Here is a 15,215-nt window from a genome sequence, read left to right on the forward strand (position 1 = left end):
GGAAGTCAACATGTGGAACACTGGCATCGGTTTAGAATCTGATAAAAAGGAGAAGGGGAAAGAGCAAGTGGACAAAGAGAGGAAGAGGGGAAAGGAGGGAAGCAGTCAGTGTCTTAGCATTCATTAAGACAGAATAAAAGCTAACTGGAGCTGTTTCTGTTGGCAACAGCTTCCTTTGCTCACATCTCATAGAGCTAAAAGGGAACGCCTGGTTTCTTGCTTTATAAAATGCAGGGATATTTTAGTTATGGAAATATTGCCTTTTTAAAACATACTGAGGTGTTTTGCCAGACATATTTATGATAACATAATTGAAATTCCTTCCTGTATTACAATATTTAAAGATTTTTATTTTTATTTGCAAGTTCATGTGGGAGTATGGGTGTATTTGTATATGCATGTTTATGAATGTGTGTGCATGCATGTGTTTTTGTATGTATGTGTGTGAGTGGGGGGTTAGGTGTGTGTGAGAGAGAGAGCGAGGAAGAGAGAGACTTTGTGTGTGTATGAGAGATAGAGGTAGAGAGATAGAGATAGAGGGAAAGAGAGAGAGAAAAAGAGAGAGAGTGAAAGAAAGAGAGAGACTTCTGTGCACACATTGGCAAAGGTTAGGAGAGGTCATTGGATTTCCTGGAGCAAGTATAATAAATAAGTATCAGTTTCCCTAACATGGGTACTTGTAATTGAATGCTGGTTTCCTGAAAGAGCAGCAAATGCCCTTAACTGCTGAGGAATCTCTCTCCAGCCCCCTGCCTGAATACTGATGCCCCTGCAGGCACATTTACCACTGATGAGTAATTTAAGTGTATGAGTCCAAATGCATCACAGATATCACATTTCTTTAATCTTTTTCATCTTTTGGCTATTGTACAGAGAAGGAATTTTCCCTTAGAACCCAGCTTATTAGTAGCCAGTGGTAGAGAGAAAGGAGCTCCTGTGAGGTACAGATGACTGAACACTTGCCAGCTCTTGGTTGAGAGGATTTTGCTTTTAGTTTTTAGTAAGCATTGAATTGATAGAAACCTTTGAATGGGAGTCAACTGCAATGAATTCTCTATCACTTTTCTTTGTTTAATTTAAGTAAGCTGACCTGTTTTAATTGTTCTATAGGAGGGTAGTCCTTGCTTGGTGAAGCATGAGGAGGGTCCCCAAAGAAACCTCACTTCGGAATCAGAGCCTGCAACACAGGTATTACCTTGTTAGTCTGCTTGATTTTTATTATATCCAGAAAGTTCTAGAAACCCTCTGGATTGCAGGGCAGTTCTTCTTTATTTTGTTTAACATTAATTTATTTTGTGTGCATGGGGTGAGGAGGGTGCCATGGCTCTTATGTGGAGGCCAAGGTCTAATTTGAGGGTTTCTCCTTTCTCTTTTTATCATGTGAGTTTCAGGAATTAAACTCACCTCACCAAGCTTTGTAGCAAGCACGTTTACCTATGAGCCACTTTAAAAGATATGGAGTCCTTATAGATTGTCTAAAAGAATGTGTCTAGTTCCTTCAGCTGGACACTAGAACCTTGCTTGTCTGCTCTGCCTACCAGTAAATATTTTAGTGTACCTACATGAGGCCCTGCAAAGATAAAGGACAGATTCCCTCTCCTCCTCTAAGTGCCAACCAAGAAAGTAGAGGAAATTAAACAGAGAATATTTTTAAGAAGTGCCTATAATTCTTATGAGAAGAAACCTATTAAAGATGATTGGGAACTGGAGTAGGTGCAAAAAGTAGTCAAATTCCTCAAAAATAATTAGAAAGTTTACCTGCATAGCTTATGTTCAGGACTTTTTTAGAGTTAGCTGACTTTACATTGGATGGTTTGGTCAATTTTCTCATGGTATTTTGAAGAACTGTACTAGTTGCAAACCCAGTATTTGCATTTGGTAAAAATCTGAGTATTTGTTTTGTTTGTGGCTACCTTGTGGTCTAACTGCTATTTGGTTACATTGTTGGACTTCTGTTGCTGTCCTACTGAAATTCTGAATTTTTGCAGTACACATGCCATTTTGTATTCTCCTAATTATCTTTTCTGTATTGTTTGGCAGAAATTGCAAATGTCTCCTTGTCCTGAATGTGAGGAGAAAACAGACCCAGAGAAACAACCAGCTGGCTTTGATGGTACTCCAGCTAGAGAAGAAAAACTACTGTAAAACTGGAGGCACCGAGTCTGGAGCTTCTCTTTCCTGACATCTAATGTTTCTAGAGTACAGGCTTGAAGGGAACACCATGTTTCTAAAGCATGCAACATTTTTCAAAATTTTATGTAACTTTATAAAGTGGACTACACAATTTCCAAAAGCTTCCAGGCCAATTGTGAACTTTAGCAATAATCAAATGGAAAGGATTTCTTCACTTATACATACCTAATTGTCCTCCTTAAAATTACCCATCTAAACTGATCCCTTTGGAGCTAAAACACAACCTGAACATTTCTTGGTCTTTGTGTGGTTATGTAGTGCTTCTGAAGTCTAGTTGCTAACATCAGCTATAGGATGTTCAAATTTAAGTCCTTGGTCTTTGTAAATCCAAATTGCACACATTTGAAGGTTTTGGTCCACAGTGGCTGCCTGGTGTCATTTCTCCAAAGTTGGAATTTGCAGACAAGAATACATTATTTTAAATATTTATTGCTTGACTCCTTACATTGACTTAATAACCATTTGATATAAATTATGCCCAGTTAATTCTGTCAATAATAGGTTAGATACTAGAATTCATTAGTTAGATTTAATATGATATACATACAGAGTTTTGGTTTTTTGTTGTTTTTGTAGAATGAATTATAGATATCTTTAATACTATTTTTTAAATTTAAGGCATTTTTATGCATGTATGTTGATATTGTTTCAAGATGTGAGTCAAGGTGTCTGAAGGGTCAGTATTATTTTTTCTAATGTTAGATGATAAAATTTTAAGGGGGAAAAATTCTAAAATAGTGCAGGCAAGGTGTCCAAAGTTATTTTAGAATGGACATTTGATGAATAAAAAATATGACCGAATCATTTTAGAAAAGCAATGGGGTTTTAGCTTGAAGATAGGATTCTATGTGAATATTACTGATTGAAAAAACCAGGCTCATCATAATTAGAGCATAACTCAGAATCAAGAAAACGATATATAAATGATAACCTACTCAAGATCCCACTTGGCAGATAAAAATGAACCACCAGATGAAGTCGGGGAGTCCACACTGACTGAGTGTATTCACTCCTGTTGAATAAACACATTTTGAAAGTTCAGGAAAAATGATAAAACCATTAGCAGAGAAAGGAACATCACCATACATAATTCTACATGCAGAGTAGTGTTGTAGATTTTATCAGTATTTTCACTCTTTTAAAAACAAAAATACATAATTCTACAAGTGGCCCATGAATCTTTAGATGAACTGAACAAGATGAAATATACAATCACGAGGCTAAATTTCTACTCATTGCATCTCTTGTTCCATCCCACTCCACCCCAGTTTTACCAAATATTAGATTTTATTGATAGAATAATGGGCTTATAGTTTTCTATTTCTTTTTCCTTTTTAAGAAAAATCTCACATGTGTCAAGTTAGACTCACTTACTACAAAGTAGAGGGTGGCCTTGAACCCTGTATCCTCCTGCCTCCACCTCTCAAGTGCTGGAATTTCAGCCACTCAACACCACTATAGTGATGGAAAGAAAATGGCTTTGGTTTTAATTTAGGATTGCTTTTCATCTCCTGTCTAGGGCACTAACATCCCGCCTCATCTCTGGGGGATGTTAGATACACGTTCTGCCTAGTATGCAGGTTGTGAAATCCCTGACCCCTTGGAGGAATAACAAGTTTGAACAACCTTGTTTTCCAGTTGTATATCTCCTTTGCTTTGACTTCCTATTCTAGAATGTCATAATATAATAAGTTTGCTTTTCTTAACTCTCGGAATGATAAGGCAGGTTTGAGTCAAATGGTAAAACTTCCTCCGAAAATGTGTGTGATCACTTGTACCTACAAGTTGTCTCAGTCTATCTGTCAAAGTACTTACTCCTATATTTGAAAGAAACAGGAGGGGTTTTTTTGTAACAATTTTTATGGAACAATGTGAAAGCTCTTTTAAAAAACTTGATAGGGTTGCTTTTAGTATGATTTGTGGTTATTCTTTAATGTGTTTTGTCTCTCTTTGTCCTTTACTTGCTTTGAGACTGGACCAGAGATGTTTAAACTATTTTCCCTACCCATGTGGGTACTTTATAGAAGAGATGCCCATCTCCTACTCTTCTGAACTATCATCATTATGCTAGACATTATTTTGAATATGACTATTTAAACACTGGTCGTTATCAAATGGAAAAAATATTATCCAATATATTGAGAATACATGGCGTGATACTGTTAAATACCTTGCAAGGTTAAGTGAAGAAATACAACTTTAGATTTCACATCTGAGTATTAAATCACTGTTGAGGACCCCCCTGTACTTTCTAATGGAATACTATATCTAATGTGTCCTTCCACAACTAAAAACAATTTTCTCTATTTTATATTATAATAATTCAATTTAAAATGTGAATCAAACATAGTGCATTCATTTGTAAATTAAAAAACTTTTTGAATTTTGTCTTTCTTTGTCTGTACATAAACTATGTTGATTAAACTAGTGCCTAAGGCCTGTGAGTCCTGAATGAGCACTGACCGTGTTGAATAGGACATGCCCAGAAGAGGACGGTGTCAGTCACTCATCTGGATAAAGATTTTCTTCACAGTTTCAAATATCTGAACACTGAAAATACCAGCGTCTGACTTTGCTTTTGTCTTTGAGGAGCTAATCAGCAAGCACTGCTGCTTTACTCCCCATGCTTTTTTGTAAAACACACCAAATTACAAGCTCAGTCCAGTTTTCTTTACTGTTGTTTTGTTTTTCATGGAGCAGACGTTTGCTGCCTTAGATGGACAAGGTGTCTAGCTGGACTGAAATTAAATCTGTGAATTTGCTACAATGGAATCTTTTATTTTTATAGCTCAGGTAATGCAATTAGCACTAACTGCACCAGAGGTGAGAATAATAATTGACACACTAGAGTAGGAGAGCTGGCAGAGTAATGAACATGATGCTTGTTTACATAGGGGACTGTACTGTTGCAAGGTCTGTATCCTCAAGCTATGTATTCATCTGGACTGTGTCACGTAATATTAGTGGTCAAGTATTGAAAAATAAAAAAGTGCTGGAAAGTAGCCTATTTTTCTCCAATAAAAATTTGTTACAAAGCTGATAATGTATTTTACCTTGTGGAAATGGAGTGGAAAAGCAAATACTAGTCTGCCATTGCCCAAAAGAACCCGATGGCTCCTTTAAAATGTCATAGTTTCTTTAATTTCTTCAATGATTCCCCAGAAATATTTTGTGCTATTTGGAGCATTTAAAAAGTTGTATCCATGATGTTGGAACTCAGACTTTAGAGAGCCCTATTAATATTTATTATTGTTGTTTACATTTAATTGACAGTGGCTACATATGGTAAACAGCCACCAAATGAGGAATGATTACCACAAACTTCATAGATAATACTCATGTGTTTTCTAAGAATTAACTCCAAAGCCTAACGTAATGGGAATGATCAACAGAAAAAATAACGAACACATACTGCCATGAAACAATCAAACACAGGCTTTGACTGAGGGCAAAAAACACATTTTGTTTTTGGGTTTCTCTTTTCTTTATCCTGTTACTCTCTGCCTTTTTCTGAAATAACAATTTGTGACCTGCATTTGTGGTTTAAGTCAGGGAGGCTGTAGAGTAACTTTCAGGTCAATGTGGTAAGCGGATAACACACCATTTAGTGATAGGGATATCTTCTGAGATGTGAATTGTCCTGGATAGTTTTATGTCAGTGTCTCGGAAGCTAGTTCACTGGAGAGGAGGGAGCATCAACTGAGAACATTTCCATACGACCGAGCTGTAGGACATTTTCTTAATTAGTGATTGATGTGATAGGGCCCAGTCCATTGTGGGTGGTGCTATCCCTGAGATGGTGGTCCTGGGGTCTATAAGAAGGCAGGCTGAACAAGTCATGAGGAGCAGCAGTCAGCAAGTCCCCCTCCATGGCCTCTGCATTAGTTTCTGCCTCTAGGTCCCTGCCCTGTTGAGTTCCTGTCCTAAATTCCTTTAGTGATGGACAATGCTGTAAAAACATAACTTGAATAAACCCTTTTCTCCCCCAGTTGCTTTGCTCATGGTGCTTTATCACAGCATTAGCAACTTGAAGTAAGACAGAAATTGGTATTTTTGTGACAGTCCTGAACATGTTGTTTTGGGAAGGACTGTGGAACTTCGGGCTAGAAAAGCCACTGAGTGTTGAGAGCTCAGTGGGCTATTCTGTATGAACCTGGACTGAGGACAGCTGGGGACAGGAGCAGAATGGATCAGGTGGGGGTGGAGGGAGAGGGTGCATGGAGAAGCAGATGGAATTGGGGGACATTTGGGAAGGAGTGTGGAAATCTAGTGAAGTGGAAACTTCTTGGAATCTATTCAAGTGACCCTAGTGAGGATTCCTAGTGATGGAAGATATAAAGTCTGAGCTGGCCATCTTTTGTAGCAAGGCAAGGTTTCCACTGTGGGACTATGTTGAAGTCAGTTGATATGTTGGCTGAGGAGGTTCAGTGGAGATCTCTAAGCAACCTGGACTGGTGCTAGGACAGAATTTTGCTTTCAGGACCATGTTTCTGAGAACAATGTCCTGACAACTCATTTGATATAGAAGGGTCACGCTGGTGCCTGCATAGAGCCTTCACACATAGGTTCCAGTCTCTTCGGCATGTGGGAAGTTACTCTGTAAGCTACCAAAGGAGAAAACTGGACACCAACCCAGCTACAAAGCCTTTGACCTACAATCTGCCATGTCTAAAAGATAGTCTGGGGCAAAGGTGGTGAAGGATTTTGGGAGTGACGAACCAATGTCTGGTTTAAGTAGAGGCCAACTCCTCAAAAGGAGGCCCATGCCCTGCACTACCTGGATGACCAGGAATGGGAGACTGAATAGCCCAGAGATCTTGTAAAGAACCAACCATGATTGGCAAAATACATACATGCATACATAAATACCTGCATACATACAATTATTTTTAGGATATTCTGCTCTATTCATAGATCAAGGCCTTGTCCATTTGTCATCTGAGAGGCCCTTTCTGACAGCAGTTGGATGAGAGTGGGTCTCTTTCAAGTCCCTCCTCTTTATGATGAGGTAACCCCACAGAATATGGGGAAGAAAAATTGCAGGAGTTAAAAGGGATAGAGGATCCCAGGTGAACATGACCCACTAAATCAGACCACATCAGGGCTCGTATCGACTCACAGAGACTGAACAGCAAGCACAAAGCCTACAGACTCATGTAGACCAAGTCCACTGCATATGCTGGGCCTGTTAGCTTGGTGTTTTAGAACAGGTGTGTCTCTGACTCTTTTGCCTACTCTTGGGACTCTTTTCTTCACATTCAGTGGCTTTGGCCAACCTCAATAAGATGGCTTTTGCCTTGTATTACTGCATATTGCTTTGAAATGTTTGATTGCCATCTCTCAGAGGTCTGCTTTTTTCTGAAGAGGAAATGGATGGGAATGGATCTGGGGGAGAGGGGAGGTAGAGGAAACTATGGCTAGATATTTTGTATGAGAGAAGAATCCATTTTGAATATCAAAAAATCGCCAGAGAAGTGCAGACAGAGGCCTTGTTTGTGAAATTTCAGAGGGGAACAAAGACTCTACCACGCCACTTACCTGAATAATCTGTGAATCTGGTCAGCTTGAGCTAAAGAATCAGCTGTGATTAACAAGAGACCAGAAAAACCTTTGATTTACCAGGAAAATTGATGAGAGAAGTTGAGGCCTTGCACCATAAAGACTGTCCAAGAGAGGCTATTGGTGAAAATGCAGGCCAGGTGTAGCAGAAGATCCCAGCATTTTGACAATGCCAGTACCATGGGACAACCAACAAGAACAGAAGTTGCAGTTGATTGGAGTCTGCCCAGGGTTAGAAGACAAACTGTGTCTTCTGTGTGACTTCTGCCTAGCTGGAGAAGGACCTAATCACTTTGCAGAATCTCTGAAGATTGTGAGTGGACAACACAAATAGGACATTGTGACATTTACACAGCTGGGGCTTGGTTTGGATTTGGTTTTATTTGATTTGTTTATGACTGTGCCCCGGTTATTCCTCCTTGAAGTAAGAATGTATGTTAATTTATTTATTTATTTATTTTACAAGAGCCCACAGTTGAGAGTCTTTAAACTTTCGAAGAGGTTTTGAAGTTTTAGAAACAAAATGTGCTTTTTTTTCTCTGATAATATTTATTACTTTGTAAATAATAGGAATCAAAATTTCTACTTGCTCCCCTCCTCCCACTCTCTCCTGCTCCCCCACTCACCCTCCAGTCCTAAGTAGAGGGTCGGGTACTCTACCCTGGAAGTTTGGATATGCTGAAAAGACTTTGCACTTCTAAGTATTTGAGATTTTAAAGACTGTTGGACTTTTACATTTTTAAAATATTTTGTATTGTGATTTTTGTATTAATGTAAGATCTTGGAGAAGGGTAACAAAAAAAAAGGTTGTGGCTTAATAGTAACCTGTCAAATTGACAAGGGGTAAGTTGTGCATGCTAGTTTTATGTCAACTTGATGCAAACTAGAGTTGAAGGAGGGGTGAGTCTCAGTTGAGGTGATGCTTCCATAAGACAGGGCTGTAGCCAAGTCTGTATGGCACTCTCTTGATTACTATTGATAAGGGAGTACCCAGTACACTGTGTGAATGTCCACTTCTGGGTATGTTGATCCTGGGTTCTATAAGAAAGCAAATTGAGCAAGTCATAAAGAACAAGTCAGTAAGCAGAACTCCTTCATGGCATCTGCTTTAGCTCCTGCCTCCAGGTTCCTTCTATGATTGAGTTCCTGTCCTGACTTTCTTTGGTGATGAACAATGATGTGGAAGAGTAAGTCACACAAACCCTTCCCTCCCCAATGTGCTTTGGTCATGGTGTTTCATCACAGCAAAAGAAACCCTAACTAAGACACACATCACTAGACATTATCTCTACATGAATAACGCAGCGTGTGTGCAAACAAGTGGGCAGTAGAGCTTACACATACACACAGGCAATGGCATGCATTCAACACAGGGTACATATGAAAATCAGAAGATAACATGCAGGGATCTGTCCTCTCCTTCCACCAAGAGAGCATTGGGATCAAACTCAAGCTTGGTTGCAAGCACTCTTAGGCCTTGAATCATCTCTTTGGCCCCTGGCTACATGTATATTTAATAAAGAAATCCTAAATTCGGAGTGCTCTGGAAATTAGAGAATCACATGACCTCTGAAGCTCACTGTCTGCTCAGTTTCTCTCCCACCCGGGCTCATAGTTGTTCAGTCGCCAAGAAAACACAGTTGTCTACATTAATTATAAACTGGTGGGCCTAATATCTCAGGCTTCTTACTAACTCTTACATCCAACATTAACCCAGAATTCTTGTCTGTGTCAGCCATGTGGCTTGGTACCTTTTATCAGCAAGGTATTCTCATCTTGCTTCCTCTTTGCCTGGGCAACAAGAGCAGACTCAGCCTTTCCTCTTCTCAGAATTCTCTTGTTCTGGTTGCCCCACCTATACTTCCTGCCTGGCTACTGGCCAATCAGCATTTTATTAAATTAAAGTGACAAATCTTTACAGGGTAGAAGACCATTGTCCCACAACAAGACAGTCATGCTTTCATCTGATAAATATTCTTTTTAATTTAGAAGTGTGCTTGTGACTCTAATGATTAAAAATTTTACAGTAATTCTTATGCAGAAAATGCAGCAAACATATAACTCAATGTTTATTATTTGTTGTCTGAATACTCTATGGAGTATTTGCAAAAAAACAGTGCTGATACTGTATTCAACTTATAAATAAAATGAAGGAAAGACATATTTGAATTATGCCTTTCAGTTTACACACAGAAAAAAACATCCATGTGCTTAAGTGTAACACCAAAAGCCTTTCTAGAAAACAATAGCAACAACAAGGCTCTGCCTTCATGGCACCTCTAATGTGGAGAAAAAGTGTATCAGTGAACAAATCATGCAGGTAGATGTATGGCTGCTTCAATACAACACTGCAAATTTCTTTTTAGTATCTATTACAGAGTTCAAGGTGGGGTATCATAACGAAGCTGAATTATGGTAAAGCTAAAAGGAATATACACTGCACACATTGCTAAAAGTCACATAACTAAACACAAGTCAAAGAATCTTTGCTTTGCTTCCCAGTTGATATATGTAAGGCATAGATGACACTCAGATACATTTCTTCGATACAAGTGTACTTCTCAAATTTCATGGCCTGTTCCTCATCCTCCATCTCCATCATCTCCTCCTCCCCTTCCTCTGTTAAATTCCTTCCTTACTCCAGTTCTCTCTCTAATATGTCTCTCTCTCACTATATATATATATATATATATATATATATTACAAACCATGTCACAAATATTTAGTTGTTTTCTCTCTCATATTCTTACTTTCTTGCTATCCTGACTGGTATTTAATTAAAACTATTTTGATCTATTTTTTTAACCGAGTAGAATATAGTTATTGCATCTTGCCCAATCAAGTAGATGCTCATGACTGAGTTTCTTATTCTTTCCCTTCTGTCCTTTGCCTCTCAGGTCACCTGACCCCTTTTCAAGTAGGCTTTTACTCCTTGCCATATGCAGGCTTCTTGGGGATGAGTTAGAAGGAAGGTGTTCAGTCCCAGAAAATCAGACAGTATTTGAAACCTCTGGAAGAAACATCTCCCCTTCACTTAGTCAGTGCTAGGGGAACTTCCTTGAAATACTTTCTTTATGGAGAAAGAAAGGAGCAGAGGCAGCTCTCCAACTCTTGCTTGTCTGTAGCATGGTTTGCAGTAGAGACAGGTGACCTCACCTCTAACTTATTTGTAACATGGCTTGCAGTAGAGACAGGTGTCAATCAACTCTACCACGTTTGTACCTTGGCTTCCAGGAGAGACAGGCAGGTGTTTTTCAACCCTGGCACGTTTGTAACATGACTTCCAGGAAAGGTAGGTGTCCTGACTACTGTGATTTCCAGGAAAAACTCACAGAAAACAACTCTAGACAGATGTTCAGCAGCTGGAGCCAGTTGAAGTTTAAAGGATAAATTACATGTGAGGATGCCTGTTAAATTTTCATATTTATGATAACGGCATAGCAATTCTTGCAAACCTCAGTTTGACTTCTTTATAGTTCTTCATTCTTTACCCTCAGTCAAAAACAAAATTATTTAAATTAAAGACTTTACCAGTGGTACAAACACAAATATCGGGATGCTGTCTTTCGCACATGAATAAAATATTCTACTGACAGTTTCTTTATGGAAACTACTAGGAGTAAATTAGCTCATGTGATTTTTGACATCCAAAAGACTGAACATAATGAGGATCAGGGAATAAGGAACGTGTTTTAAATCCAATGCTGTAATCCCTGAAACACATACTGCCAGAGTGGTATAACCTTAATAAATTATAATCATTTACTGGATTTCTCTCCAGTTATTTGTTACATATAAGTTGTGTGGATAATGACTATCACTCAACATTGAAAGTCCGAGAGGTATGTGTCAGGTGGTAATTGTTCTTCAGTCATCAACTTGAAGAAATTGACTCAGGTATCCTTAAAAGATGTGACTTTTTTCATTAGTTATATTTCTGTTCACATGTTCTCAACATTTTAACAGAGGATTTCAGCAGCACTGGAGACCACTCTCCCTGTGGAGTGAGCTTCCAGTACTGTTGGCTTGAACCTATCATGCTAATACAGTCAGTCCAAAGGGATATGACAAAGCAGAATCAAAATTCAGGCATTTGGTTAGCAATAACTTAGTTCTAAAACCGCAGACATGGGGCACAAGCTGTTTAATCCCTGCAGGCACATTTACAGCTAGGCCTTGACTCAGGAGGCATATCTGGGGAATGTTAAGTGGATGGAGGGGAGCAAGGTCTTCTTTCAAAAGGTTCTATGTGCTTGAAACCTCAGAACAATTATACGAATTACAGTGTTTATAACGAAATTGTTGCATAAAGAAACTTAGGTGATTACCATATATGGTATCCTATGGGACTAAACAAAAGTCAAAGTGTTCTAAGAGACTGAGAATGTGATCACAATATCCAGGAAGGAGATATTTCATCTTCCCCAAATAGCTGTAATGATCTCCTATGACAGAAATTTGCTCTGATTTTCCAGGCATCCACTACTCTGAAATCAATACACTTATACAAATCAACATCTGCCTAAGGAGAAAATATTTTGTCAAGGTCATGCCTTCTTTTGATTTTCTTAAGTCAAAAGATATACTGTTACATTGCCTTTTTACCTGTTTTATTTGGAAGTTGTATAAACACAAGCCATTTGCACCTATAATTTGCAGAACATGGTCAGAACCCCAAGCACAGCAGCCAAGGCTGTCTCTTTCTTAAGGCCTGGAGCATCTTGGAATTTCTAGACAATCTGAGAAATGATCTATCTGCTGGCTCCCTTTGTGCAGTGGAATCTATAAACTTCCCCTGCCAACAACAATAAGGTGGAGAAGCAGTGTTGCATAAGTCATTTTTATTGCCCACTTTGCCTAAGATGTGTGCAATTTGTGCAACCCCCAATTGGCTTATGCAAATGGTCTAGCTTCCTTGTGCTCCAAACAGTTTGATATTGTGGTGGTAAAAAGATTTTTTTTGTTTTTTTTAAATTGGGGAAGGACAGAAGGAGAGAACAAGGAAAGCGATATCTTGATCCAGGGAGCTGTTATGGGGGTAGTGAGAATCCTGGCACTAAGGATATTCTCAGGAGAATCCACAAAGATGATCTCAGCTAAAACCCTAACCAATAGTGGAGAGGGTGTCTTAACTGGCCTTCCCCCGTAATCAGATTGATGACTTTCTTAAATGTCATCATAGAACCTTCATTTACCAACTGACGGAAGCAGATGCGGAGATCCACAGGTAAACACTGAACTGAGTTTCTGGAGAGCAGTCCAAGGAGAGGGAGGAGCAATCATATGAGATAAGGAGTCATGACCATAATGGGGATGCCCACAGAAGCAGCTGACCTGAGCCAATGTAAGCTCACTGGATCTTGACAGTTAGCAGGGGAACCTGCATAAGACCAAAGTAGGCCCACTGAATGTGGGTGACTGTCGTGTAGCTCTGGCAGTCTGTGGGGCCACTATCAGTGGGACCAGGATTTGTTCCTAGTGCTTGAACTGGCATTTTAGAACCCACGCTTTTTGAAGAGATATCTTACTCAGCCGAGGGGGTGGGCCTTGGATCTCTCTCAAAGTGATGTGTCAGATCTTGTTGACTCCACTGGGGAAGCCTTACCCTCTCTGAGAAATGGATGAGGGGGCTGGAGTTGGGGGGAAGATAGAGACAGCAGGAGAAGAGGAGGGAGTGGGATCTGGGATAGGTATGTAAAATTGAGAAAAAAATGTTTTAAACTATAAACTTAGTTTAATAAAAGAAATCCTAAGCAGCCTTACTGAGCCAGGTTTCAACCTACCTTAGAATATGCTATTTCTAGGGTAGGTTTTCCAAAAGACTGTTTGTGACATATACACATCTACCCACAGTGTGCACAGAATGATGGAACAGTCAGAGAGTTTGTAGCGAAGGCTCCACAAACTGGCTCCAGGCAGTACACTGTTTAGCACTGTGTTGTTTGTGTTCTTTTTTTCTGTCAATAATAAATAATAACTAAATGCCAAAGACTGAGTAGCATATAAAAAAGAAATTCTTTTTTATTGATTTTTATTGTGTTCTACATTTTTCTCTACTGCTCTCCCTGCCTCTCCCCTCCCCTACAACCCTCCCTCAAGGTCCCCATGCTCCCAATTTACTCAGGAGATCTTGTCTTTTTCCACATCCCACGTAGATTAGATCTGTGTTTTTCTCTTTTAGGGTCCTTATTGTTGTCTAGATTCTCTGGGATTGTGATTTGTAGGCTGATTTCTCTTAATTTATCTTTAAAAACTGCTTATGAGTGAGTATATGTGATAATTGTCTTTCTGTGTCTGGGTTCCCTCACTCAAAATAATATTAATTCTTACTTAGCTAATGGTTCAGAGGGCTAAAAATTCAACATCCGCTGAGGGCTGTCTATTTGTGCCAGTATGAAAGTCAAGACAAGGCTTAGTTGGGTATCCGTCTTCTTATTTAACTAATGTCCTTGTAGATGCCCAGCTTTATGACCCAAACTAATCCTGGCTACCTCTCGGAAATGTCAACTTTTAAGCACTGTTTAGACAGAGTCTCGCTTGGTCACACTAACTAACCTGAAATTTGCTTTTTAGAGCAGGCATTCCTTGGACTCATGGAGATATTCCTGATTCTGCCTCCCTAGTACTGGGATTAAAAATCTGTGTATATCAATAAGCCTGGGAGAAGCCTAATTTTTAAGTAGTGTTAACCTATAACTTTACACAAGTTTCAGGATTTTGTGTAGAGGACAAACAACTTCACTGGACCAGATCATGACTTCCAGCTTCCACGGACTGGAATTAACAACTCAGGAACATAGGTATTGCCTTCAGTATTGAATGGGACTACATAAATAAGGGGTAGTAGATATTTAATAAATACAAACTTTTAAACATATCTATACATATAGACATACATTCAAAAGGAAGCAGGAATACTCCAACCATGTCTGTTTTAATATTTCCATATTAAAATGTTCTCTGTCTGCATCGCCTCTCTCTTTCTTCATTCTTTCTTGGTGAAGTTCGGTGACTGCATTCACTTTGTAGGTCATTGTTTCTCTTGCTTCTAAACAAACAAATTTAATATTTATTGTCTCCTAAAGCTTCGGGTTTATGTAGATACCACAAATTTGAACTCAGATTTCAGGTTCCTCTCCTTTTTAGTGAAATAAAAATTTTAATTGAGATTATGGCATTTGTTTGGCAAAAAATTAATAATAATACAAAATATTTCCCTATTTTTTGATGTGAACAATTTTCTAGATTCCTTTTCTCATTTTTTTTAATTTTATTATTATTTACTTATTTATTTAGTAAAGATTTCTGTCTCCAACCCACCACAGCCTCCCATTTCCCTCACCCTCCCAAAATTAACTCCCCCTCCCTCATCAGCCCTAAGAGCAGTCAGGGTTCCCTGCCCTGTGGGAAGTCCAAGGACCACCCACCTCCATCCAGGTCTAGTAAGGTGAGCATCCAAACTG

General features: G+C 39.0%; 1 protein-coding gene across 3 annotated transcripts in view; it reads left to right on the forward strand.

Annotated features, from left to right (window-relative positions):
- The window catches only part of Luzp2 (leucine zipper protein 2), a 390,110-nt gene extending 384,877 nt beyond the window's left edge, over positions 1 to 5,233 (forward strand). For all 3 annotated transcript variants that reach the window (XM_005366917.3, XM_005366918.3, XM_026789114.1), the window contains exons 11-12: positions 1,111 to 1,188; positions 2,041 to 5,233. In XM_005366917.3, the coding sequence (XP_005366974.1) occupies positions 1,111 to 1,188; positions 2,041 to 2,145 (183 nt within the window). In that variant the 3' untranslated portion in view covers positions 2,146 to 5,233. The remainder of the gene's footprint in view (positions 1 to 1,110; positions 1,189 to 2,040) is intronic.
- Positions 5,234 to 15,215: the final 9,982 nt, after the last annotated feature.

This window comes from Microtus ochrogaster, unplaced genomic scaffold, assembly GCF_000317375.1.
Source record: "Microtus ochrogaster isolate Prairie Vole_2 unplaced genomic scaffold, MicOch1.0 UNK14, whole genome shotgun sequence".
Lineage (NCBI taxonomy): Eukaryota > Metazoa > Chordata > Mammalia > Rodentia > Cricetidae > Microtus > Microtus ochrogaster.